Consider the following 22,301-nt stretch of genomic DNA (forward strand, 5'->3'; position numbering starts at 1 on the left):
GCTCCACGTCGGCTTCCGTAACAACCTGTCATTGCCGCGCATGCGCAGCCCTTCGCTGCATGTTTTCACCGCTGATGTTGCATTAGAAATGTGACCGTTTGCATTCATTGTCTACCGTAATTTTTGTATTTGCAGCCAGCTTGTAGGTCACCATGAAGACAAGATTCGCCACTGTGGATATCAGGGCAGTTATTGCCGAGATCAGTGCCAAGTAGGTCATATGTTTTATCGCCTCCAGCCGGGTTGCTAACCTAATTTAGCCTCCTCTGGCTGTGCTAACCAGCGTTAATGTGGATTTGTTTACAGGTGTTGATCAGCCATATATTCATTTTGCCCTCTTCTTTCGCAGCTACATTGGCATGAGAGTAAACAACGTGTATGACATCGACAATAAGACGTATCTCATCCGGCTGCAAAAGTGAGAACAGTTTGAGAAGTTGCCTCCTGAAGTTTCACTCTAATGGGCTTTAACAGGACATTTGCCAGCTTGAAAAATACTTCCTTAGATTAAAAAAAGAAAGGGCAGTCAAAACTGTGATTATAAGTAAAGTTATATTTGCAGTAAAAATATGCAGGAGAGTGAACCCTGTCGGTTTAAAAAAATATTGTATTATGTAATGAGTACTGATGCATCGATATCTAAGCTGCATTTTAGCTCATTTTAAGTGACTAACACATCTATAACAACGCATCAGATTTCCTGAATTAAAAAGTAACTAGTAATTATAGTTGTCTTATAAATGTGGTTGAGTAAAAAGTATAATGTTTCACTGTAAAATGAAGTGAGGCAGAATGAAATGGAAGTACTACACTAAAATACAAGTACCTTAAAATTAGTTAAGGTACAGTAATTAGTTGAAGTACAGCACTTGAATAAATAAACTTAGTGACTACAGCCAGTTAGTGTGAATAACTGAGTGTCATGTTGTTGTCTCAGGCCTGACAGCAAAGCTGTTCTCCTCATTGAGTCTGGGACTCGTATTCACTCTACAGACTTTGAATGGCCCAAGAACATGATGCCTTCGGGCTTTGCAATGAAAGTAAGAATATCTTACTATACCGATGTCTTTGTTAAATAGCGTGTTTTGTTTTTTTTAAATTAGGACTGGGGGGTCCAAAGTCTGAGACCACTTTCCAATTTAAGAGATTGGGAAAGTGGTCTCAGACTTTTGGACGCCATTATATGTCATTTATTTTTTTCAATGTAATGACAGTCTGTACATTTTGAATGTAATGGAATTCATTTAATTTGGTTGGTTCTCGTGATGAAGTTGAATGTTAAAGCAGGTTTTTTTTTCTCATTAGTGTCGAAAACACCTGAAGACACGGCGACTGACCCAGGTTAAGCAGCTTGGAATTGACAGGATTGTCGACATCCAGTTCGGTTCAGATGAGGCTGCCTACCACTTGATCATTGAACTATATGACAGGGTGAGAATAGTATGCTTGAAGCTGTTTCGTTTCAGATGTTATTTTGTGAACAAGTTCATTTTTAGGTCTGTCCATATCCATTTTCAGGGTAACATCATACTTGCAGACCATGAGTACACCATCTTGAATCTGCTGCGGTTTCGCACAGCAGAGGCAGAAGATGTTAAGATCGCCGTGAGAGAGCGGTATCCTGTGGAGAGCGCCAGGCCCCCTGAACCTCTCATCAGTCTAGAGCGGTAACCACATCTTTATACGTGCTTGTTGAGTTTGTGGATAAAATGGACATCTGTCAGAGTTGTTTTTGTTCCTTTTTCTTCTATAGACTCACTGAAATTCTCAGCAAGGCTCCAAATGGAGATCAAGTGAAAAGGGTCTTGAATCCTCACCTTCGTAAGTAGCCAGGCAACAGATCTTCATTTTGAATATATTAAAGTTCTTTTATCATGTAAAGACTGAATCATGTTTTGTATCATTTCCAACCTCCTCTGCAGCCTATGGAGCCACTCTGATAGAACACAGTTTGATAGAAGCAGGACTGCCAGGCTCTGTCAAAGTTGACAGCCAAGTTGATGCTGCCCAAGGTATAGCAATGCAATCTGAGACAAGATTGGTTCATTGATGCTTTAAGTTTGAGATTTTGTTTGATGTAACGTTCGTGTTTCTATAAATCTGTAGTGCTCACAATCTTTGATCTGTCTGCTTTTTCAGTTGCACCCAAAATCCTAGAAGCCATGCAAATTGCAGAAACATTCATGGAAAAAACGGAAAACTTCAGTGGCAAAGTAAGAGATGTTTATTTTGAGGGACAGTGCTTTGAAATCCTGTTGTAGATCTGTTACATTCACAAACCCCTCTTTGTTTAATTTAAGGGTTACATCATTCAAAAGAGCGAGAAGAAACCGAGCTTAACCCCGGGCAAACCCAGCGAAGAACTGCTCACGTATGTCCTGTTTTGTTTAATGCACAGTTTATCACATAGACGGATACTCTACATACTTTTTACCTACTTATGTATAATACTGTTATTTAATTTATGATGATGATGTCCACTCACAGATATGATGAATTTCATCCATTCCTCTTCGCTCAGCATGCAAAGAGTCCCTATTTGGAGTTTGATACTTTTGACAAGGTGAATAATAGCGTGACTGCTTATTTGGTTTATCCCTTGATGCCTTGTTTGAGAAAGAATATTGATCCCTTCTCCGTTAAAATGTAAATCATCACTTTTTGCACAAATGTGATCCTCTCATTTAGGCCGTGGATGAGTTCTTTTCTAAGATGGAAAGCCAGAAGATTGACATGAAGGCCTTGCAGCAGGAGAAACAGGCAATGAAGAAGTTGGAAAATGTGAAGAAGGACCATGAGCAGAGGCTGGAGGCATTGCACCAAGCACAGGTTAGCAACAAAGCAGCTTTTAGCTTTGACTGCTATGTTGCCGTTATGTTGCACATAACGATTAATCTCAACGATCAAATCTTAAGTTTGACTTTGCTGAAACACATGCATAAGCAACCTTATCTCATGTGTTGCAGGAGGTGGACAGAATAAAAGGTGAACTGGTGGAGATGAACCTGCCTGTGGTAGAGAGGGCACTGCAGGTGGTGCGCAGTGCGCTGGCCAATCAGGTGGACTGGACTGAGATTGGCATTATCGTTAAGGATGCACAGGCCGCTGGAGACCCTGTGGCCTGCGCCATCAAGGAGCTGAAGCTGCAGACTAACCATATCACCATGCTTTTAAAGTGAGGCCATCAGTGATATAGAAAACTTAGAACAACGGACCATTTTGCTCGCTGTTACAACATTTGGCTCATACTTGTCTTCCCCCCTCTAGAAATCCATATATTTCTGAGGATGACCAGGAAGTGGAAGAGAAAGAAGATGTGGTAGAGGAGAAAGGGAAGAAAAATAAAAATAAAGACAAAGGACAGAACAAGAAGCTGCAAAGGAACAAGCCCATGTTAGTGGATGTGGATCTTGGCCTGTCGGCCTATGCCAATGCTAAAAAGTAGGTTTGGCCTTTAGACGTAGAATTGAGCATTATTGGACAGAGGCACCAGTGTTCTCTTTGCAGTTGATGGATCTTGTTGTGCTTTTTTCTTAAGGTACTATGACTACAAACGTAGTGCTGAAAAGAAGGAACAGAAAACCATTGAGGCAGCAGATAAGGTGAGGAAAGCTGTTATTTTACAGTCCAGTTTGACAGTGGGAAACATCTGTCAGTTGCCTTTGAGACGAGACACAAGACAGCTTTGATTGTGATACTTTGATACACTTTGATTCATAATGTGCTGTTAAAGGTTTTTTTCCATTTTTACATCATGCTAGGCTATGAAATCTGCAGAGAAAAAAACACAGCAAACACTGAAGGAAGTCCAGACAGTGACCACCATTCAGAAGGCCAGGAAAGTCTACTGGTAAGACACATATGTGTTATGCACATATCTAGACCTTTATTCAGTATATTTTGTATGTACCTGATAAGTAGTGTCCCCCTTTTCCCCTGGTGGCAGGTTTGAGAAGTTCCTCTGGTTCATCAGCTCAGAGAATTATCTCATCATTGCAGGAAGGGACCAGCAGCAGAACGAGATGATCGTCAAGCGATACCTCCGGGCTGGTAATGGAACACACACGTGTGCTTTTACCTTAAAAAGTGAAATATCTTCAAAACTGAGCAGGTTTGCCTCATCATGTGTACCTTTACTTTGTCAGGGGATATCTATGTACACGCTGACCTCCACGGAGCAACTAGCTGTGTCATCAAAAACCCCTCAGGTACAACTGCATGTGTGGATTTGCTTTTCCTTTCTCTCCACTGTTCTGGTTAACTTTCAAATCATTTGTATGTGTTTCTGCCCTTCTCCACCCACCTCCCCACTCCAGGTGATCCCATCCCACCTCGTACCTTAACAGAGGCCGGCACTATGGCTGTGTGCTACAGTGCTGCTTGGGACGCCAAGATCATCACCAGTGCTTGGTGGGTCCATCATCATCAGGTGAGTCGTGAATATTAGGCTATTAAATTGGCCACATTATCTTTTTTTGTGTGTGTGATTAAAAAATAATGATTGTTCATTTTGCATTTCATGGGACAAGTCTGTGTCTGTGTCATGTCTGTAAATCTTTTTATTTATCTCTGTTACAATTAATTTCTCAGAACTTTCAGAACTTAGAGGTACCCTGTGGGGTTTTCTTGTTAACAAAACTTTATTTACAGTCAGTGTTTCTGACCAAAAGGCATTGCATCTATTCCAGTCTAATAAATGAGTTTACGTGAAACATTTACAAGCCCAAGTTGGTTTTTTTTTTATCGTTAATTGTTTACATTTATGGAATTTACATGTTAGCGAGGTTCCAGTCTTTAACTCGACCTTGGTGGCGCATTGTTAAATTTCTCAACATGTTATATAAAAATGAAATGGGGACTCACTTGTGAAAACATTGCTGACTAATGCTACTTGTGGTAGCGTATTATCAGACATAGGGAAACACAAATAGCCGTATATTTAAAATGTGAATGGGTGGTTTATAACTATAATTTAAAATTTTTCTATTATTTTTGTTCAGGTCTCTAAGACAGCTCCCACCGGAGAGTACCTGACCACTGGAAGCTTCATGATCAGAGGTATCAAACACTAGAATTAAAAGCATATAAACTGTGTTAGGCACCAGAACAAAATATAAGAAGTGCAACTGCTAACAGAGCTATGAGGATGCCGACCAGCAGGACTGAACTTTTGTAATATTTCTCTTCAGGAAAGAAAAATTTTCTGCCACCTTCTTACTTGATTATGGGCTTTGGATTCGTCTTCAAGGTAAATACCACCATGAGCTGTGAATACCATTTGAACTCTTTGTCATCCTCTAACAATAAAGTTTCATACTTGCCTGTGTGCAGGTAGATGAACAGAGTGTGTTTCGGCACAAAGGGGAGCGAAAAGTGAAGACCATAGAGGAGGACATGGAGGAGGTCACATCCAAAACTGCTGAGCTGTTAGAGGAGGGAGAGGAGCTGATAGGTAGGACGACACAAAAACATGGACTTCATTTGCTGTGTTTGTAACCACAATATTCAAGGGCTGAAACTGATTCTGTTGGCTTTACAGGTGACGACAGCAGTAACGAAGATCAGGGTGAAGAAACAGCAGCAGGGGACGGACACAACAAGGAGATGAAAAAGGAAAACAAAGTGGAGGGGGATGAGGGTGCGAGTGGAGAACTGGAGCGGAGTGCAGCAGACGCTGGAGGAATGCAGAGTAACATGGAGGCAGAGGAAGGTGGAGAGCAGGACAGTGAGGAGGATGGAGAGAGTGAAGAAATCAGCTTTCCAGATACAACCATCTCCCTCAGTCATTTACAGCCCAGCAGGTAACATTACCACTACCACAACCAACCACTTTAGGAACGGAAAGGCCTTTTCCCAGCTTTCTACTAAACTAATAGTTCTGTAAACACACATGATAATGAATGGTACTTTGTTAAATTGTCTCTCCCTATTTCTAGAAGTACTATTCAGAACCCTGGCTTCAAAAAGGAAACAGCCACTCAGGTAATTTCTTACTGTCTTTGGCCATGTGTATTTAAGAAATTCCATCAAAGTCAAATGACACATATTCAGCTCTGCATAATACTAATGTTAATTCATTAATTTCTATTCAGGCTGAGGCAGACTCACAGGGGAGGAAACACATGACTGCCAAACAGAGAAGGTGAATGAATGGGAAATTAAACATATTTAACACAAACCTGGAGAATTAGACAGATTTAAGCCTGTATTATAACTGTGGAATGAAGATATTAATTACCCCAACCAATTTCAAGTATGAGACAAATGCTACTAAATGGGAAAAACTGGTTTGGAAGAGGAGTGGTGATAGATGGATGGAATCAGCTGAAATAATTTACATATTTGAATGTGCTTTGGTAGAAGTTTGCTCTTCTTTTCTCTTTGTAAGATGTGTTACCCTCTTATCACAGACCTATCAGAAAAAAACCCCCACCACAGTCCACTTCTATTTATCTCTTTTTCTACTAGTCACTAAATGGGATTTTAAGTATAGCTGGTGTTGAGACATTTGGTTGGTTTATTGATTTAAAAAAAAAATGATGTGACTATATTTTATATTGTTTTTAGAAAAGCTCTGATTGGACCAAGTGTAAGGAAGCTTGGCCAGTTATTGGTTTAATTCTCAGGTGTTTTTGTCTTCACCCTTAGAGAGGAGAAGAAGAAGAAGCAGAAACAGGAGGGTTGCGACACTGAGGAGAAGACCGACATTTCATCCAGTGGATCAGTGGCCGATCAGGGGGCCAAGAGTGGAGGAGGCGCCTCCCAGCAGCCACTGAAGAGAGGTCAAAGGGTAAGAGTGAATTCTGAAGATATAACATCCTATGTTACTGTGTTGTGCTTGAGGGTGTTTTTGAAAACCCGAGTTTACCAATCTGCTTTATTAGAATTAACAGGAAGGAGAGATAAACCCCAGAACTAAACCCACAGTTAATTTACAAGGGATTAGGAGGCCAGTGACACGAGGGTATTTATCAGTAGGAACATACATTTTTCCATTATCACTAACTGAAAGGGCACAGTAATGCTTTGTTAATCACAAAAATAAATGTTTATGAAATGCTGTAAAGAAATCAGAATTATGCAGTGAAATAGTACTAAGGGTGAGGTCAAGTTTTTTTTTTTTTTTTTTAAATTAACAGTGCTACATGTCATAATTTTCTTATTTGATGGATAAATCTTGAGCCTCAACTGATACTGTCTGTGCTGTTCATGTGTGTTTCCGCTTCAGAACAAACTGAAGAAGATCAAAGAGAAGTACAAAGACCAGGATGAAGAGGACAGGGAGCTGATGATGCAGCTGCTAGGGGTAAGGATGAATAAAAACAGCCATGCAACCCTCAACACAAACTGTTACTACTGTACTGCACAGTGTCATTGCCATGACACCATCTGCTGGATATTTAGTGTTGGTGCAGTTTGAGTGCACACTGTCCTTGATACTTGCACAATAAATAACATTACTGTTGCTCCTTTAGTCTGCCGGCCCCACTAAGGATGAGAAGGAAAAGGGGAAGAAAGGGAAGAAGGGAAAAGGTAAAGACGAACCCATCAGGAAACCACCCTCCCAGAAACAACCTCAGAAACCTCGGAATATGGAAACTGCAGCAAAGAAGCCAGAGCAGACGGGAGGAGAGGAGGGTGAGGAGGACAGGCAGCCTGGAGAGGAGGGAGGTGTTGCTGAACCAGAGGACAAGGTAGATGACAACACTCCATACTGAACTTGATAAGGCTCTAATACCAGTGTCTGGTGATGTTAGGGAAAACTATTAAATGTCCCTTCCTCTCTTCAGTTCAGTTTTTATACATAATTGGATAACAATTTGAATGACTCCTTTTTTTTTTGTATTCAACAACATTTTTAAGAACCTTGAATTTCCTGAACAATTTCCTGAGTGCAATTCCTTTAAAGCCATCTGTGCTGTCCTCTCTTTCAGGAGGATGAAGTGGACCAGGACAACCCTGGAGCAGAGGTGGGTTCCTAATGTAAACATTTACCTGTGGATAAGTGGAGTTTTGGAGTTTACACTCAAAAGAAATGGTTATTCCCTCCATAATTGAATCTTTTATTTTTGTGTTGCCCCAGGAAGCAGAGAACCTGCTCACCTCTTTGACAGGCCAGCCTCATTCTGAGGATGTGCTGTTGTTTGCTGTGCCAGTCTGTGCGCCATATACTGCCCTTTCCAACTACAAGTATGTGCAACTAACCTCTCTGAGTGTAAGAGACAGACTAAGTGAAAAGTGCATGGGCTAATGAACCATTTGTTTTCTACAGACACAAGGTAAAACTGACACCAGGTTCTCAGAAGAAAGGAAAAGGTAAGAATAGTGATCTATTCTGAAATTCATAACCCTGTCACTTAATGTTTTACAGTGAAAAATATCTTTTACAATCAACAGTAATGTTATCTTTTTGTTCCCACCAGCTGCACGCACTGCTGTTTTCAGCTTTATGAAAGCCAAGGAGGCCTCGAACAGAGAAAAAGACCTGTTCCGCAGTGTCAAGGTAAAGAAGTTAACTGCATTTTAGTCACATGTTAAAAGTAACTCTAAACTCTATCAAGTGTATACAATCATTTGTAAGTCAGAGATAGGTAAATCCAACCATTAGCAAAACGATTTGCATTCTTAATATCAAATCATTCAAGTCATTTATCGAGGAAGAATACCAAACATTCAGTTTTCAGCTTGTTAAATATAAGGATTTGCTACTTCTGTTTTAGATGATTATGTGTTTGCATGATTTTTCAACATTTTATAGACTGGGTGTATTACTGATTATTCAATAATCATTAGTTTCAGCGCTAATCATACTATGTCCACTCTCTCATCATCCTGTGTTGCAGGATACTGACCTATCCAGAAACATGCCAGGGAAAGTTAAAGTTTCTGCTCCAAACCTGCTGGCTGCTAAGAAGAAATAAGAGACAGGTGACCACAGACCTGACGAGACCTGTGAAATTTATTCGAAACAGACCTGCACACGTTGATCTATTCCAGTGGATGTCTGTCAATTCCAACTACCATGGTTCAAACATGAGGGTTACAGGTTAAGATCTGATCCTCAGTACAGTGCCCTTGTTTGAATAAGAATAATTTTATTTTTAAGATTGATTGTATTTGTTGACCAACAATATGTTTGAAATGAAAACATGTAAATTAACAAAGATGAATAACAGAACACAACCCATGGTATGTTTATTCTTTCAGTACAAAGTAACACTATGCATTAAATCCTACAATAAAAAACAAAGGGAACATTGTGCAAACCAGGCAAATACAAACAAAGCCCTACTGACATGAGGCATTTCAGTGCAATGTGGCTAAACATCCACTATACTTGCAGTATTTTAAATTATTATTTTAATAAAATCCCGAAGCTCCAGGAGCCGCTCCTCGCAACTTGGAGGCTTTTAAAGCCAGTATCAGAACACAGAACCCACACATTTCCTCCCAAATATATAAATAATTGTATATACAAATAAAAACTAAGAGTTAACGTCCAGAGTTCATGGTCTTGTGTAGCATAAAGCACTAGTTTTAGGTCTGTGAGAACTTAAGCTAACTGTCCAAGGTCAAGCAAACATATGTATTTGAGATTGTGCCAAACACCATTTAAAGAAATCATTAAAGAAACGAGCTGCAATAACAAAATCTTCACTGTTAAAGCAGACTGTTTCAGGCAAGCACCCCCATTTTTTTTTAGTGTTAAGACGATGGAGACTTTTTTTTGTTGGTTTCTGAAGACCAGTGAAAGTCAGTATTTCAACATCTGAATGGGGCATGTGTTGTCCGTTGTATGAATTAGAACTATCCCCACAGCATGCACAGTAATCTTTAGGAGAAAATGAAGGTGCTAAAACATAAAGCTGAAGTCCTGCCATCTTTCCATGCTATATTTCTTCCTCATTAGCCTCCATCACACAATGCATTTTGTTAACGGGTTTGTTTCAGTGGTCTTCCTGAAACTTGAAACATGACAGTGGTGTTTTCTGTCCATATTGTATGTATTTACTACTACACTGGCTAGAACAAAACACATATTTTCACCAAGATGTAATTTATTTTCTTTGTATTTAACACACTGTATAAACACTTCCCTTCATTATCATTGTAGTTGTTGTTGCAAATAGAAATAAGATACCTTTGTAAAGCTCTTACCTAAAACAGAAATAGATATACATTTATGTAATAATATGGACAGAAAACCATGCTGTCATATTCCGCTTTTCAGAGGGAGTGAAAAAAGAAATTTTCCTTCTGAAAAAAATTACACTGAACAAAGGAAACAGAATGAAAACTAACCCAAAAGTAGCAGCAGCTCTGCAACTCCACTTACGGGTCTACTGGCTTTACACGATACTGGATATTATAAACAGCTTTGAGGGTCACCAGTGAACCTTAGTGTGCCAGTCAGGACCCGTTATCAATAAATCCACAGCTGTTCACTATTGCTTAAAGATTTCGTTTTATGTACGCAAGTGTCCACACACACACACACACACTAAACTAATGCTTTAGTAGGACTACTTGCTTTGAGAGAAACTCTTCCATACATACATACATACATACATACATAGTCTCCTTGTAATCCTCTGGACTAGATTGTTGGCCACCTCTTCGTCTAGGAGCCCAGTGTGTTGACACGTGACATTCTCTGTTTGAGGCTGTGCAGGACAGGTTTAGGCAAGCAGTCCCAGTAACTAGACAAGCGCTCCCTGTGCTGCAGAATGGCCTCCATACAGAACCTGCAGAGGGTACAGGTACATGTGAGCATGTAACAATGAAAAGGTGAACATTTCAGTTGCATTAATAAAATCCATTCCACAATGTAGAGTATCGGTTTCGCTTCTGCACACACACTCACCGAGCTAGTGATTTGGGTTGAACATTGAAAATCAATAACTCATTGCTGTGAGCCTGTCAAGTAAAATAAAATAAAAAAACAAACAAACAAACTAAGCAACATTCAGTAGAGAAAATATTAATAAATTATGTTATATAAAAGTAGAATGTACAACTTACAGCTCTGTGATGAGACAACAGGTTGTTGGCACAACCTCCAAACACAAACACCTCCCCATCAGGACCAGAGCATGCAGTGTGCCACAGCCTAAAATACACATGGTCTGCATTCAGTATGTTCACTTAACATTTTCACTAATACACAGCCAAAGGAGCGATCATTCCCCAAAGTCATTTAGCCAAAGACTGATCTGCAAGCCCAAAGGTTCACAATAAGAGGAGATTATCACCTGGGGCTCTGTGTGTGACTGTGTTTGAAAGGCTTCCATTCGTTTTTGCTCACACAGTAGAGCCAAGCATCACCTGCAAAACAGTCAGGTATCATTTTGAGGTGGCCATGATTATTTCCCTACTCAAGTGTCAAGTGTCCAGTGTTAAACTCACTCAGTGTCTCTCTGTCTGTGGTGAACCCTCCAAATAGGAAGATGTGGTCTGATGACACAGGAGTGAAGGAGTGCCAAGACCGGCCCACAGGGCACTGCTGGGGAACGCTCCTACAGGAAGGCAGGGAGAATCAGACGGGGATATTTGAGTGAGAAAAAGACAATTGAGAGAATGCTTGACGGTACAGGAGGCATGTTCATATAGAAAAATTGAAAGAAGATGGATTACGTGTGGTGCACAGTTGAGAATAAAATGCTCAATATTGGGCCTGGTTCCTCTGCAGACATGCCCTGATTTAAGGGTTGGTTGTGAACAATCATCCTCTCAGATTATTAGCCAAATTAGTTAAGTTTATAACATCAGGACAAAACATCATGCGGTTTTCAAGTGGGTCCCACGATTCTGTAAAATCTGTACTGAAATAAAATCTTATTTTTAAGAAATTTTTTTACATGTTTAAGTTAAGCCTCTGGCTCACAAAATAAGAGCTGAGCTGACCAGAATTCACAATAAACATCATGACTCTCACGTGCCAGGAGGAACAACACTTACATTTCATGCCACTCCCATGTGTCCAGATCAATGTAGTACAGGTCATTTAGTCGGTAGTTCTGTGGACCAAAGGAAAATTCTTAGGATTGGGGGTCAAGAGGAAAAATTTACTCATACTTGCATTTAGCATATCTGTAAACCTGTGACATCTGAACATTCAGGCAATATCATGTTTGTGACTGAAATTCACAAGAAAGAGACTCTCACCTTATATCGTCCCCCAAACACATAGCCTCTGTTACCAACTGTGGCACAGGCATGAGCTGCTCTGGGTGATGGGGTGTTCCCCTACATCAGGCCATACCAACAGAGAGAGGAAGGATAATGTCAGGTATTTTACTACAGTTGTGTTTATCCCAATATTCAAAAGACATCACATATTCCTGAAAATAAAAAAAAACTGGTAGGCTAATGACCTGAACTAGCACGTGTGTGTAAAGTTGTGTGTGGGGAGGATGCCATGTGTTTACCCTGGTGGTTGGCTGGCTCCATGTATTTGTCTCCAGGTCCAGGATGTGAATGTGATTGTTCCAGCCTCGCCCAGGGCTGTCCCACTGTGGCACACAAACACACAGTTAAATTTTAAGCCACAATCCTGCATCAACTTATTACTAATGAATAAGACGTCTTGAATATTACAAAACAATTTTACAGGAAGCAGACACCCACGGTTCTTCCTACAATTGACTTTAAAAAAAGACATCTTGTTTTTGTATTTTACTTTTTTGTTCTAATCAAACAATTTCAAATTACACAATTAAACCATGAAACACATATATTCATTGTGTATCATTTGAAGAGGATCTTTGTCTACAAACCACAAGAGAAGACGATTCATCATATTCAAATGTCCCCTGATGAGGTCCCTGTGCAGCGTAGCCGTAGCCCCCAAAGAATATAAGCCTGTAAAAACAATAACAGATAAAACTTACAACAACATGTTTTGAAGCATGTCAGAATATTTAATGTCACTGCACACTGAGAAAGACACTTCATGGCAAAAATATATTTCACTGTTGTGTCTGCAGGTTGCCCTGTTGATCTAATTTTTTAGTGGAAGTTTGTAAATTGTTTTTTTTCTATTTCAAACATAAAATGTCATAATGTCATAATTAGCTATGTAATTAAAGTGGGAAAGTGGAAGGGGTCTTGAAGCTTCCTGCTGAGGATCTGTGAGTTTATTTATAAACGCAGAGCAAATCCATCCTCACTAGCATGCTGCCACTTTCCCAAGTACATTGGGTTAACACCTGTGGTTTGAAAATCGCAGTTTGAACATCTGTTCATCACATTAATGTTTCACAAGAAAACCAAGGAGGGAGAATGCAGTCATTCCTCACCTGTTCCTCTGAACCCAGCACCCTAATTTGTCCTTGGATGATGGAGGGAGTCCTTTGAGATCAGTCATTTCCTCCCACACAAGGCTGGGAGCTCTCAGGGGTAGACGGTAGATCTATAAGCACAGAATACAGGAGTTCTGAAAGATGAAACAGCAGGCTGACATGCCTCAAAGTCGAATGAAAAATGATGCAATCATTTGAAAATAACAGAGGAAATTTGCTTTAAGTAACACACAAACCGTACCCTGTTTGTGTTTCCCCTGGCATGATGACCTCCAAAGAGGTAGAGGACTCCATCAACACACACCCCACAGCTGCCTGACATAGATGTGTGTAGGTTACCTCCGGCTGCATGCTTTGTCCTGTAAACATGAGGGTTTTTTTTTTAATTTTTTATTTGCCTACTTTATGTGTAGAATGACTACATAATAAATTTGATGCCGAAGACAATGGTATCAATTCTCACCATACACCTGATTCCATGTTGTATGTCCAGATTTCAGTTCTCGGCAGATACAAGTCAGAGTGTCCAAGGTTTTGAGCATTCTTGTACAGAGGAGGGATCAAATATAATTAGATAAATACTGAAACCGTTGTAGAAATACACAAATGTAACGACAATGCAGTTTTGGGACATACATACTTACCTTGTATCCACCCCACACATACATGACATTTCTGTCAACGACTGCTATGTGACCACTGCGCTCAGCTGGGGTATCCAACTCAAACGATTCAGATGCTTCAGTGTCTAAGGGCTGCTCATCCTCCAGCTCCTCAACGTCATCTTCCTCCTCGTCCTCATCCATGTCATCATTTACCATCCAAGCAAACAGTCTGTCGTCTTCCTCTCTGTCTGAGTCATTGTCATCCTCTCTGGCTGGCAGGTCCCCAATGTCTTCCTCCATCTCTGCCATCCTCTCGGCCATGCCAGTCTCTCCTGTCTCCTGTCAATGCAAGAACAGAGTGATAGAGAAATCATCTAGGTTAGTGCTGATAGGATTATTTTATTAACTGATTAGTTTGTCCAATACTCTAAAAATAGGCTCACAAAAAACGACCCACATTCAAAACACTGGAAATGGCGAGTTTTTTCAGCTGGCTATAAGAGAACAGGACACAGCACCGTCGGCATATTTTCTGTGTAAGATGCAGAGTTTTTCCAAGTTCTACACCTTCAGCTTTTTTTTGTTTACTTCACGTTGTTAGCGATACTTGAACAAATACAGGACAACGAACCACACAACGTTAGCGTATCTTGCAGCACGATTACTGCTGACCTACTTTGCTAGCTTAACTATTTAGGCTACTGATTGAACATCAGCTATTAGCTTAGCTTTTGCATCAAAGAGAAGACTAAAGACGAGAATAGAAGAGCTAAAGACTACAACTAACAGATGAAATTAAAACGCCCTGAATTACATGGCTGCTCACCAACCTCGCAGTCGCCTGACAGCTGTTCTGTTAGTTAACGTATACATGGCCATTAGCCACAGAGCTTTGTAAACTTCAAAACGCAAAACACTCGATTGGGAGAAAGAAACGTTGTGAAATCACGCTCGGCAAGTTGGTGTCGAAGATCGCCCGCATGTAAATTCAGCGCTGGGAAAAACACATTCACACCTGTCGTTACTTTACCTTGTCAGATGTTTGTTTTCCCGTGAATTTCAAAAGCAGTACGCCATTTATGTGAGGTCATCACAAGCATTCTGGGGGCACGGCCGGAAGTTGTCGACTTCTTAAATCCGCCATCTTGATGAGGTCGATATAACCGTCATTTACATCATAAGCAAGATACACACAGAGACTGTATATATATACTTTGTTTTTTATTTGCTCATTTTGGTTTTAAAGACCTCCCAGGTCGTCAGCTCTCATCTAAAAACAAGTCTAAGTCATCCATACAGAAGCCAAAAAGTTTTCAAAATAAAAGTCTTCACCTGTTAAACTATAGTTTAACAATTCATTTAATAATTAAGTATACTTTTCCATTGTTTCCAGCAATAGTCCATTACTTGCAAATATGAATAATATAGAATAAAATCTTAATTTCTAAAACAAAATAATGATGACTGCAATGTTTTCCAAAAACTCAATAGTCTACCAGGTCTTCAAGGTGGACTGCTCAGTGCTGTATGAAATCATGCATTTTCAAAGTAGGCCTGACTATTGTGCATACACAGACATCAGAATAGTCAGTATAAAGAATAAAATCTTTATTATTCATGACAGAACATACATTCAGAATTAAAAAACAACAACACTACAATGGGTTGATTACAAGTCAATTTTAAACATACAGTATCATACAAAGGCTATGTACAAAACAAATAAAAAACAGCTGCACTTGTAAATCCATGATTTTCTTTAGAGCCCTTGAAGTTTGCTGTAGGAATATAACAGATTAGTATGTTAGTGCTTGTTGAAACTACAGTAGTCTATGCTGAATGACCTGAAAAAATTATGTAAGGAGAGCACATCCTACCTGTCCTCAACAGTCCTGTTGGATGGGTAATACACCTTAAATGTGAAGCCACTTCTTGGGAATGAGCCCTGAGTCATAATAAATCAACGAAAAAAAAAAATATTAGTAATAAATAACATATGAAGTCATACTAAGGCTATAACAACACAAAGATTACAATGAAATGACTATGAGTTGGAAATGCACATTTTATCAGGTTCTGTCTAAAGATAAAATAAATACATGCTTCAGTTAAACTTATTTTGTTTCATACCGGATTGACACATAGGCAATCTGTATTGGTGATGCTGAAGGGGTCGTATTTGTCTGCGAAGACGATGACATCAGGGACAGGGTAGACTTTCAGGGAATAATCGTATGCCCAGAATACAGGACTGACATACAGAGGCAGTGGAGTCAGGTGACCCTGAGACAGGATGGTCTTAACAAACTGGGAAAAGAGAAAAGGAATGACAAGATCATTCATTCATAAAAATTACACAACTTTACATGTTGTCTTTAGTCAGAAATGAGACCAGTCTGGGTAAAATGTTCAACTGAGGCTTAATCAGTTTACAAACACCTTTGCAGCAACAACTTGTTGCTTTGAGAACACTTAGAGAGAATGACTAATGTTTAAACACTATGTACGAAGACAAATTAAACTTTCAACAACACAATTAATAATATTGTATGTGTGTTGAAAGAGAGAAGTTTCACTCAAGCATTAACAGGTTTGTTCAGAGAATCTGAAACTCACATGGTTGGGAATGTCAAGATTCTTATTGGGCAACCGCACGCAGTTCCTGCACATCTTATTGACCAGGTCCTCCCTGATAATGACGATCTCCTGGCTGCAATATTGGATCCTGACAGGAAAAACATGAAGGTCAGTTTTTACAGTAGTTTCTGTCATGAGTGGTCACATTTTACCCAAAGCCTTACAAATCAAACTAATGTTTGTCACTTGTAAAAATCACTTAATAAATGTTACAATAAAACACTAATCAACCCACATATCAAATAAGTTTACATGTAATAGAAGCCACATATTTGTTTTACCTGCACGGGTTAGTCGTGAACACAGAAAATGGCACCCTCTGTCTGAACTCCTCAGTGATGTGGTCTGCCAGGGGAGGCCTGTGAGAAACATATTTATTCACATCTGTCCAGACTGCTCAACACATATCACATAATTATGTCAAAAATCCTATGTCTCTAAATGTTTACCTTGGCAGGATGGTGCCTGGACCAGGGTCTTCAGGACCAGGGACAAACACAAAGCGACTACTGCAGGTTTGGGATGAACACATTTTAGTCAAATATATGAAAAGTTGAATTGTAAAGAATAAACCAGAGTCGACCAGAGTAACAACTTTGTCAGAGTCCTACCTGCTGTGAATGCTGGGGTATGCGCATATGGCATCAGCAAGAGCCTTCAGTGACTCTAAAAAGAGAAGAAGGACTAAGATTCAGATATGCAGTGCTTTATGCCTTTATTACACACAGAAATCTTAAGAAGTACAACAGGTTATGAGTAATGAGGACCCAAAAGTTTCACCTTTGAGTGACTTGATATGTGTCTTTCCATATGGGGCAGAAGAAAAGTTTCCACACAAAATGAAACAGGTGGGAGGCATCGCAGCATAGCCTTTAAGAAAAAACAAAGACAACCTAATTGTGACTGGTGTCTCATAGACAGCTTATTCTTGTACTGTAAAGTTTAAGACTATGATGCAGTATCAGACCTGAAAACATGATGTTGAGCTTTTCCATCACTTCAACACTGTCCAGCCACACATCAGAAACAATTACGAACATGGCGTCCTCATTCTCCTCCTCCAGCTGCTTCAGTTTGGCAGAAGCCTTCACCGAGGTGGTGGATGGACCACCAAAGAAGTTAATGTTGCCATAGTATGCCCTGGAAATGAAGCAGGGATCATGTTGTGAAGGAGCAAGAACTGGATAGTGAAAACTAAGTTAAGTAAAAGGTAACTGACATGACCTGAAATCATATATAGAGAAATGTTTGCCAGGTTGTGCCTGTCTGCTTCACAGTGGAAATTATGTTTGACTTATTATGGTATTTTCCTTCATGTTACTTCACTGGAATTTTCACTGCATACCAGCAACAGCAAAGTAAAATGGCATCGCTACACAGACAGCTAACTACTTTAGCTTGCAGTGAGTTTGTCTAAATACTTTTCTTCAAACCCACCGACCTTGTGGCTGATGATGGCTCTGTTGGTGGAAACCCAAACCCATTGACGTGGAAAATCGAATCCTCGTACCAACCTACGGGAAAAGGCAAAACTTTACCTCAAAAATGCATTATTATTTTAATAAATATACAAATTTGTCTTTTTATTTATTTATTTGTCTTTTTTCTGCAGTCGTTGTAGTAGCTGTTATCTTACCTTCTGCCAGTACAAAGCAGGATTCAGTGTACAGGCCATTATGAAACTGGTGAGAGCGTTGTTAAGCAATACATCCATTTAAAAATCCACAATTTATTGCGAAATACAAAACACTTTTTGTGGACAGGCTCCCACAAACAGATGAAAGGATATTGCTTTGGACATGTCCAGTTGTACAGTTCCACTGGGGTCCTCCAGGTAGAATTTACCCTTAAAAATTGTTTAGAAATATTTTAGAAACTAAATTAAAAAAAAGAAAAAAAAAAAAAGAAAAAAAAAAAAAATCAACAGACAAGAAAGTCCCAAATTTCATAACTTTCAAGAAACTAGAAAAAGTCAAACTTTTTCTCTGTGAACTACTCCATGTAAACTGAAATATATAAACTGATCTGCATCACTAACTCACCTCTTTCAGTTGTGTGATCATCCCGAGTACAATCACTTCTCCCAGTTTAGCTGTGCTGCCAAGCAATGCTTCAATTGTCTTCAGCTAAAAAGGACAAATGACAACAAAGCAATCTGTAAGTAAAATGCAGATCAGTCAAATGGATTTCACTTTCAGCTCGAAAATTAATAATGATTAAGATCTAATACCTGGAATTTGTTTTGACCCTCTTCAACAGCAGCTCCTATTGCAGGTGGGGTGAAGAGCTCATGCCGATGTGTACGCTACAGAAAATATGTCTTTATAAATACCACACACACTACTGCACAAACTTTGAACCACAGTGAGAGCGGCCAATGAAGCACACCATGCTGACCTGTTGTAAGATTGTGTAGCGCTCCCTGAAGAGTTCAGCTTTGTCTTTGGCCAACCCACAGAGACTAGGGACTGGATGTCTGGTCATACTGATTCTGAATGAAAAAGCCAAAATAAAACATTTAAAACTTTGCCTACAAGTAATGGCGTAACACAAGGTCTGCAGTACATGTCAGTGCATACACTTGATCTAACACCTGCAGCATGAAAAAATCTATTTATAATATTTGAGGTACATTCTGGCACAAAGGAGAAAGAAACTTTCCCTTTACTCACGGTACAAATTTCTTCCGCTCCACGCTGTAAATGTATCTGGGCACATCAAAGGCTCCAATGATGTTGAAAACATTATCTCTGGAATAGAGTTAAACAGCTCATATAAGTAAGATTTTCTCTACAGCACAATAAAGCTGATTTATTTGATGATTACGTTATTACAATATATCATATACGTGATTGTGGTCCCTGAATAACCCACAAATGGATAAGAATGATCTTATCCACACCTGCTATCATGTCAATTCATCACTCTAGTGACATATTTATACAGATGTTTTAAGATTTGTTTTGAAAAGAGCAAGTGGATATGAGTGCATACTACTATTTCCTATTTTACAACATAACTTGCATGAGGACAAAATGATTAAACCCCAAGAAAGAAAAAAATGATTACCACTTAACCAAATGACAATACATCAATTAATAAGGAAAAACTGTTGGTTGCTGCCCTACTTACATGGTTTCATCACAAGACTGAGTGCAGTCCTGCACAGCGCTTTCCACCACAGACAGCTCTATCATACTAGAGGACACTGTTAGAAGAAAACCGAACACAGAAACACATGAAGTGCTGCAGAAGCAAACTGTACAGTAAACTCACTGATCTGTAGAGACTGACTGTATTGTACACACGTGGTTGCTTTTCCACCGCATCCAGGACCCTTTCAATAACATCATCGAGTTCAGAGGGACTGACTGACTCCAGCACCTCTACAAGATATCTGCTGGATTCACTGGTGCACAAAACAACAGAAAAAACATGGAAATTTTGTAATTGTTTCTCTCTTTTTTTTTTACTTTTGAAACAATACACATATATTAAAATGTTACTTATTTTTCTTGTCAGACAGGGTTACAGGAGATACTATTGAAGTGTCAATTATCAGCTGTGGTACTACACTGTGGTATTGTTAGTATACCAGCTGTACACATTAAATCATCACTTGTTACAATGTAATCATTAACTTTTGATATATTATATACATTTTGATGCTCATATTTATGTACTTTTACTTCAAATTTTGAATGCATGACTTTACTTGCATTTTTACACTGTGGTATTGATAGTTTAGTTTAAGTTCAGAATACTTCTCCAACCAGTGGTCACTGCAAACAGCTGAAGTTTAAGTGAAATTGCTGAAAACAGTTGAACTGTTAGTTTAAGTGAAAACAGTGACAGCAAGTAGATCCTAGTTTAAAGAGCAGGTAATGGAAGCAGTTGAAATATCAGGTGAATTGTAAACGCTGAGCTAATAAACTGTAAATTAACGATAAGTCTTTGTTATGTTGTCGTCAATGGAACACAAAACAATTTAAGAGCATGAAACCCTGATTGTGTTATTGTTGTTTGTGTCGTTGTTTATTTCATGTTGCCACTAGTATGACCTTAAGATATATTGTGTTAGCTCACCGCGCGTAGCAGTAGCTTTAACTTTAGCGAAAACATTTGAACAAGTTTAAACCATAACTATAATACATACGGTCGCAGTATAAGTCCCCGCATCTTGAAGCCAGCCGAAACTTTTGTCTTTATTTTGCGAGCAATATCCATGTTTGTTTCTGTCTCTCTGTCCAACTCAAGCTTTGGCGCTAAATGCCAACTTCCGCACATGCTTCCGCATGTATTTCATCACTTCCGCCGAAGAGTCGCGCAAACGCAGTAAAGAGAGGGGTCTGTCTATGGCCTAAGCTGTTTGTTCACCTGCCTGATCACACGGAAAGAACATTTTGTAACGACGATCGAATAATCCATTCTCTTATAAAACTCTGGCTTTCACTTTTAAAAATCATATACATGGACATTAAACAAATAAACAAGAGTTACTGAAAAGTTTAGTGGCCAAACTCAGCAGCTATTGTAACTGTGATTTCTTGATTTTTTCCAATGTGATTTTGATATTAGATTGTTGATGACCAAATTAACAGCTAATGTTAATTACATTTTTTTTTATTTTATCTAAACATCTGTGATGGCCAAAGGTAGCAATGAATGTTATTGAAATTATTGTACTTTAACTAGACATGATTATAAATGACACATTCAGCTTTTAGTAGGTGACACGGTCAGGCAGCGTAACTGTTACTGTTTAGTTTCATCATAATATTAAACCTGTAATGATAAGAATTATTCATTTTAATAGGAAATTTATGTTTAATGGCCAAACTTCACACCTAATGTACAACTAATGGAGTTTTTAATTTAAGGAGTTTCTAATTTTATTTTTAATTCTATTTCTATTTCTTTTCCTTTTTTGGCTAAAGTTTTTAGAAGGCAATGCTGAGAGGTAATGTAACTGTCACTGTATCACTTCAAATCAGTATTGAAAATGTGATGGTCAGAATTAGCAGCTAATGTTACTTCTGGTTTTATGTCATCCCTTAAAATTAGATGGAGGCCAAATTTAGCAGCTAATGTAACATGGGGTTTTTCATTTTATCTCATTAGAATCTTGATGATGCAATTACCAGCTAATGTTAATTACTTTTTTTTTAATTTTAGCGAAACATTTGTGATGGCCAAGGGTAGTAGTGAATGTTTATCTTTTTATCTAAACATTACATCTGTGGTGGCCAAAGATTGTAGCTAAAGTTTTTGAAAATATTACATTTTATGAAGATATACAACAATAAATGGCCAATTTAGCAGCTAAGGTTACTGACATTTTTTCACAGTGCATTCCCTTTAGGTTCATTATGATGTCATTTCTTTCTTTTTACCTCACTGCTGAAGTTTTTACTAGGCAATGCTGGGAGGTAACATAACTGTCACTGTTTCATTTCAAATGAAAATAGGAAACATGAGGCATCGCAACAACTGTGAGGATGAGATCAATTTGCTTTCCTGCGAAAAACTCAAAGCAGTAGAGAGGGGAATGTTTTTCTAGAGGCCTTCATACAAGCAGTAGCACTAGTTAACCACCTTAAAAATGAACAAAAATGGATTCTGATATAGATTATTATTTATGCACTGGAGTAGGATAGAACTGTAATTTTTTAACTATATTGTGAAAGATGCTTTATAACCTGGCATTAAAAAAGGAATATAAGCCATGTAGTATAACATGTAATAATACTAAATTAGT

General features: G+C 38.9%; 3 protein-coding genes across 6 annotated transcripts; 1 reads left to right on the forward strand and 2 right to left on the reverse strand.

The window, feature by feature from the left end:
• The first annotated feature begins 26 nt into the window (after window positions 1–26).
• Window positions 27–12,373, forward strand: LOC139632684 (ribosome quality control complex subunit NEMF). 2 transcript variants are annotated; one of them, XM_071497790.1, is made up of 33 exons: window positions 27–211; window positions 350–418; window positions 938–1,040; window positions 1,306–1,431; window positions 1,519–1,667; window positions 1,754–1,821; window positions 1,923–2,012; window positions 2,140–2,213; window positions 2,301–2,371; window positions 2,488–2,563; window positions 2,689–2,829; window positions 2,967–3,175; window positions 3,268–3,441; window positions 3,539–3,602; window positions 3,762–3,850; window positions 3,947–4,050; window positions 4,146–4,208; window positions 4,317–4,429; window positions 5,001–5,058; window positions 5,190–5,248; window positions 5,332–5,452; window positions 5,540–5,801; window positions 5,937–5,982; window positions 6,093–6,142; window positions 6,649–6,790; window positions 7,229–7,306; window positions 7,476–7,694; window positions 7,935–7,970; window positions 8,084–8,190; window positions 8,273–8,316; window positions 8,424–8,503; window positions 8,844–8,928; window positions 11,444–12,373. In XM_071497790.1, exons 1-32 carry the CDS (start codon window positions 153–155, stop codon window positions 8,919–8,921), a joined length of 3,222 nt encoding a protein of 1,073 aa, XP_071353891.1. In that variant the 5' UTR covers window positions 27–152; the 3' UTR covers window positions 8,922–8,928; window positions 11,444–12,373. The 2 variants fall into 2 exon arrangements, with proteins under 2 accessions (XP_071353891.1, XP_071353890.1); XM_071497789.1 differs by lacking the exon at window positions 11,444–12,373 and having other exon boundaries at window positions 8,844–9,183.
• Window positions 9,171–15,084, reverse strand: klhdc2 (kelch domain containing 2). 3 transcript variants are annotated; one of them, XM_071497803.1, is made up of 14 exons: window positions 14,937–15,084; window positions 13,946–14,245; window positions 13,765–13,844; window positions 13,543–13,660; window positions 13,299–13,411; window positions 12,777–12,861; window positions 12,429–12,512; window positions 12,166–12,246; window positions 11,959–12,017; window positions 11,407–11,516; window positions 11,253–11,325; window positions 11,023–11,110; window positions 10,865–10,917; window positions 9,171–10,745 (listed from the first exon to the last, which is right to left on the reverse strand). In XM_071497803.1, exons 2-14 carry the CDS (start codon window positions 14,225–14,227, stop codon window positions 10,622–10,624), a joined length of 1,350 nt encoding a protein of 449 aa, XP_071353904.1. In that variant the 5' UTR covers window positions 14,228–14,245; window positions 14,937–15,084; the 3' UTR covers window positions 9,171–10,621. The 3 variants fall into 3 exon arrangements, with proteins under 3 accessions (XP_071353904.1, XP_071353905.1, XP_071353906.1); XM_071497804.1 differs by lacking the exon at window positions 14,937–15,084 and adding an exon at window positions 14,737–14,898; XM_071497805.1 differs by lacking the exon at window positions 14,937–15,084 and adding an exon at window positions 14,364–14,589.
• A 408-nt stretch (window positions 15,085–15,492) lies between these two features.
• Window positions 15,493–20,857, reverse strand: pole2 (polymerase (DNA directed), epsilon 2). The gene is made up of 19 exons (XM_071497796.1): window positions 20,700–20,857; window positions 19,852–19,952; window positions 19,676–19,751; window positions 19,216–19,293; window positions 18,941–19,034; window positions 18,774–18,848; window positions 18,586–18,669; window positions 18,333–18,389; window positions 18,180–18,228; window positions 17,985–18,057; window positions 17,511–17,683; window positions 17,324–17,413; window positions 17,155–17,209; window positions 16,993–17,052; window positions 16,825–16,902; window positions 16,523–16,631; window positions 16,037–16,213; window positions 15,784–15,851; window positions 15,493–15,684 (listed from the first exon to the last, which is right to left on the reverse strand). The coding sequence occupies exons 1-19, from the start codon at window positions 20,828–20,830 to the stop codon at window positions 15,666–15,668; spliced, it is 1,647 nt and encodes a 548-aa protein (XP_071353897.1). The 5' UTR covers window positions 20,831–20,857; the 3' UTR covers window positions 15,493–15,665.
• Between the last annotated feature and the right edge of the window lie 1,444 nt (window positions 20,858–22,301).

This window comes from Trachinotus anak, unplaced genomic scaffold, assembly GCF_046630095.1.
Source record: "Trachinotus anak isolate AG129_WGS33_773 ecotype Australia unplaced genomic scaffold, CSIRO_AGI_Tana_v1 ptg000015l, whole genome shotgun sequence".
NCBI classification, from domain to species: domain Eukaryota; kingdom Metazoa; phylum Chordata; class Actinopteri; order Carangiformes; family Carangidae; genus Trachinotus; species Trachinotus anak.